The sequence below is a fragment of the Camellia sinensis genome, chromosome 3 (assembly GCF_055761805.1).
Source record: "Camellia sinensis isolate YWXY chromosome 3, ASM5576180v1, whole genome shotgun sequence".
NCBI classification, from domain to species: Eukaryota; Viridiplantae; Streptophyta; class Magnoliopsida; order Ericales; family Theaceae; genus Camellia; species Camellia sinensis.
In genome coordinates, this window is record NC_138963.1 from 126761573 (window position 1) to 126766052 (window position 4480).

At 37.7% G+C, this 4480-nt stretch overlaps 1 protein-coding gene across 2 annotated transcripts; it reads right to left on the minus strand.

Moving 5' to 3' along the window:
• Window positions 1–328: 328 nt before the first annotated feature.
• LOC114322837 (Tetratricopeptide repeat (TPR)-like superfamily protein) lies at window positions 329–4279 on the minus strand. 2 transcript variants are annotated; one of them, XM_082920751.1, is made up of 4 exons: window positions 4021–4256; window positions 3672–3838; window positions 961–3571; window positions 329–565 (listed from the first exon to the last, which is right to left on the minus strand). In XM_082920751.1, the coding sequence occupies exon 3, from the start codon at window positions 3310–3312 to the stop codon at window positions 1081–1083; it is 2232 nt and encodes a 743-aa protein (XP_082776877.1). In that variant the 5' UTR covers window positions 3313–3571; window positions 3672–3838; window positions 4021–4256; the 3' UTR covers window positions 329–565; window positions 961–1080. The 2 variants fall into 2 exon arrangements, with proteins under 2 accessions (XP_082776877.1, XP_082776876.1); XM_082920750.1 differs by having other exon boundaries at window positions 961–3838; window positions 4021–4279.
• Between the last annotated feature and the right edge of the window lie 201 nt (window positions 4280–4480).

Below are 4480 nucleotides of genomic sequence, written 5' to 3' on the forward strand. Positions count from 1 at the left end.
CGTTTTCTGTCTTTTAAAAGTAGAAAACATTTTTTGCCCAAATAAGCTTGTTTTTCATTAACCATAGAAAATATTTTCCGTTAACTTTCATTTTTCATTGTACCAAACACCAGAAAATACAAAAACATTTTGTAGAAAACGTTTTCCGCCTGAACAAACGAAGCGTTAGTGTCACACTTTAGTCCAAAATCACATAAGAGGTAATTGACTATTTTTAAATGACAAGAGGGTGAAGTGATACAGGGTTAAACCACAGGGGGTAAGGTGGATTTTGCCCAATAATAAGATAGCAGGCAACACCAGCATCCTGCCCCCACCAGAAAGTAAATTGAGACAATAATGTCATCAATTAGTGCTTAGATAATCAATTTAGAAATTCAATGTACAAGGAAGGCATAATATGAATAAGTGAGAGAAATCTGATCATCAGATAGATTCAAGACAACTGAAAGTATATTATTGTGGTCAACAGAACCTGGTATCAGCTACAAGACTTCATCACTGTTCTTCTGAATCCAATAAAATCGTTTTACTAGCAAATATGATACTGAATAACCCGCTCACCCTGGAAAATAAAAAACAAAATTTACATTCTAATAACAGGAAAAAGAAAAAGGGAGTGTTCGTCTCTTTTTCATTGTATGCTCCTCTTTTTTGGGTACAGAAAAAAGACGTTTGGTACAGAAAAAATGTTCAAATAACATTCCGAAAAAAAGTTAATTTCAAGACCTTCGCATGCGAATCTTGCATGTAAAAACTTCTAGTAAGGAGCTACTAAACAAACCCAATTTGTGGTTTCAGATTGTTGACTCATGCAGCTCAGCTAGTTGTTATTATGCATTTATAACTAAATGTCAGATGATCATTACAATTACCACCAGACCTTTTTCCATGAGATAAACCACATCAGATATTATGGAAGTTACTGTTATATAAGAAAAAAAAGGAAAAATTTCTTACCACAAGACTTAAAAATTTGAACTATGTACTGCTAGTAGAGGCAGTAGCTGAAGTGACCGGGTGAGTAGAGGCAAAAAGAGCACAGCACGAAAAGACTATTATAAATTAGCTTCAGGGACATCACAAGCCCATCTGTTTCATCCACAATGACCACTTAACAGCCTCTAAAAACTTATCATTCCTCCGCAGTGCTGTGATCAGATTAGTGTAGGTTATTCTATCGGGTTCTATCCCACTTTCCCTCATTTCCTTTACCAAAGCCACAGCATCTTCAACCAGTCCTGCTACTCCATATGCCTTTATCAATGTGTTATAGCTGCACAAGTCAGGCCCAAGACCAGTAGTTGCTTTCAATTCCATTAGCACACCAGCAATGTCTTCAATCCATCCTTGCTCTCCATATATATTAATCATAATATTGTACGTATAGTGATCTGAAGCACAGCCTGACTCTCTCATCCTCTGCAAAACACTTGTAAAATTCTTCATTTGGCCATTTTTTCCATAGGCATCCAACATACAATTGTAGGCTTCAAGAGAAACTGAAAAACCATTAAACTGCATTTTTCTAACAGTTGATGACATATTCTTTAAGCACTTATTTTGCCCATATGCAGCAACAATAGTATTGTACGAGATAACATCAATCAAGCCTCGCTTTCTAGCCATCCAGAACACCTTCCTAACCTTTTTAAAAAGCCTGGATTTTCCATAAACATTGAGCATAACATTGAACGTAATGGTATTAGGTGCAAAACCACGCTGAAGCATCTCATCAAAAATCCTTGAAAGCTCATCAACTGGCAACGCATGAGCACAGCAGTTTATCACACAATTGTACATTTCCTGATCCCAACTGACTCCAGTCTTTACAATCTTGTAGTAATAAAGATCTGCCAATTTATCTAGCATCCCACATTGTTGATAAATACGGAGCATATCACGGAGCAGATAAATGTCTGGAACAATATTCTTTTGTTTCTCCATTGTGTCTAGAACAGAACAAGCATCATTTATACGTCCAGCTTTGACATACATTCTTACTACAATGCTAAAAGCAATCATGTCCAAGGCTACACCTGCCGATTTTAACTTCAGATAAAGGTTCTCCGCTTCTGTGAATAAATTCATCACACTGTAAATGCCCATCATTGTGCATATGATGTGTAAGTTTGGCTTATCGTCAGATTTTGGCATATGGGCATATATCTTGACCGCATTCTCAAGATGACCCAAATCTTTGCATGAGCAAATTAATAAATGGTACAAGTTATCCTCAAAAGATTGATCCTTCCACTTTTTTTCCTGTAAAATTTTTATTGCATCGCTCACCAAGCAGTGTTTCACATAAGCCATGACAAGAATTGAGCATGATGTCTGATTAAACAGAACATGTTCATAAAAGGAACCTTTCACAACTCGAGGCACTTTATCAAACCTTCCGGCTCTCTCATATGCTTGTAAAAGAATACCAAGGACAGAGGAATATTGACAACCCATCATCATCATATCCTCGAGTGTTGTACTGGCAGCCTCTTCATCCTCGTGATTGGCTTGCAAATTTATCATTGTGTACATGTTGGATGAGTTAGGTTGAAATCCTGCCTGTTTGAGCTCCCTATAGTACCAGTTTGCCTCCTTGTAGCTGTTGGCTCGACCCCACCCTTCAATCATGGACCTGTAAGTTGTTTCATCAGGCTCTATTTGAACAGCTCCAAGGTTTTGAAACAAGCGTTGTGCAGCGTCCATTTTACATATCTTCCCATATCCAGTGATCAATGTGTTGTATGCAATTATATTTGGGGGAAATCCAGCTTCTTGCATTGAAACCAATACCAGCTCAGCCTCCTCCAACTTGCCTTGCTGACTATATGCGTTCAGTAATACCAACCAATTCTCCATATTCAGAATTACTTCATCCTCTCTCAAGAACCATATAATTTCTTCTGCCTTATTATACAGACCCAGACGAGTATAGATTGTGATCATTGCCGAATATGCAGATTGACATCTAAGTCCGAAATTCCTCATTTTGAAAAATGTAAATTGCGCTTTCTCAACATTCCAACCCTTCTGATAAAGACTCATGAGCATGCCAAATGTAGCCTCATTGGGACAAACACCATTTTCCAACATCAAGCGAAACCACTTTGCACCCAAACCCACATGCCCCTGTTTAAAACATGCATAAATAAGTGTGTTAAAAATCTGGAAGTTGAGTTCACAACCTGAATCAGTAGTCATCTCACGAATCAACGCATCTGCCACACTCCAGTCCTCCTTCCTACCCACCACTCGGAGGGCTAAATTATAAGCAGTTAGATTCTGCTTCAACTTTCCATTGCTTCTCATCCACTCAAAAAACCTTAGAGCTTTACTATCACTATGCCTCTCTAAGCGTTTCAAGATCAAATTGCAATGCTCCAAACTCAAGTCAGGCTCAATAGCATAACTATCAACATCTAAAGCATTTTCAACACCGGAAACAAAATTTACACTAGTTGTCTCATCTACAATCACAGGCTTTTTTTCTTCTTCTCGTTCTCGTAAGTCATCACTGCCCACATTCTTTACGCCTCGAGATTTTTTCCAAACACTTCTCCCGCGCCTCCTAAATTGGCGACCATTAAAATTAGAGTCTTCCAAAACCAAACTCTTATTACCTAAATATTTATTTGAGCAATTAAAGGAATGATCAGTTTGACTTGAACCTGAAATGTCTGACAACTCGGTATCGGACCGAGAAACCCTAATTCCCTTGAACTTACTAAAAGGGTTGGGAATACATGCACCAGTTATATGCACAGAACAAGTATATGCAGATAGTGAATAGTGACCCCACAATTGTGAAGAGGAATCAAGTTTCTTCATTTGAATTCTGTAAAATCAAACGCAAATGAAATATGATTTTAGTTGGAGAAAAAGCAAGCAGTGATGAGATGAGAGAAAACAAAATTGATTTGAATTGGAGCATAAAATGATAGCTTCAAGTGCCATTTGATGGGAATATGAAGTTATGAAAGGAAAGAATCGTAGGAGTCTTGAGTTAAAATGGCAAACCTGTCAAAAAGAGATAATGGAATTGGAAGCAGTGGAACTTCTTGTTGTTGGGGGTTGTAGTTGATTCACAGGTCAGAGAGGCTATTGGTGGTGAGAATCCAGATTTGGGGGAGATAGCAGTGGGACCACCGCAACACAGAAGCCAATTAGAACCATTGTCGCCTGGACGACGTAAGCAAGCCGATGGATGGATAGGGCCGTGGTGGCAAGAGGAAAGGGACGTGGTGGAAGAAGATGGCACTCACTGTCCGATGGGCTCAAATATTTTAATATGGATGAGTTCTGAATTTTATTTTATTTTATTTTATTTCTTTTTTGAAAAACATGCCTCCTATTACAAATTAACATAGTTTTATACAAAATTTTATAATCATAACATACGTTGCGTATTTTATGATTTACGTATTTTATGATTGATATAACAAAAATTTAATAGTAAAGTTACATAGTAGCGATGCAA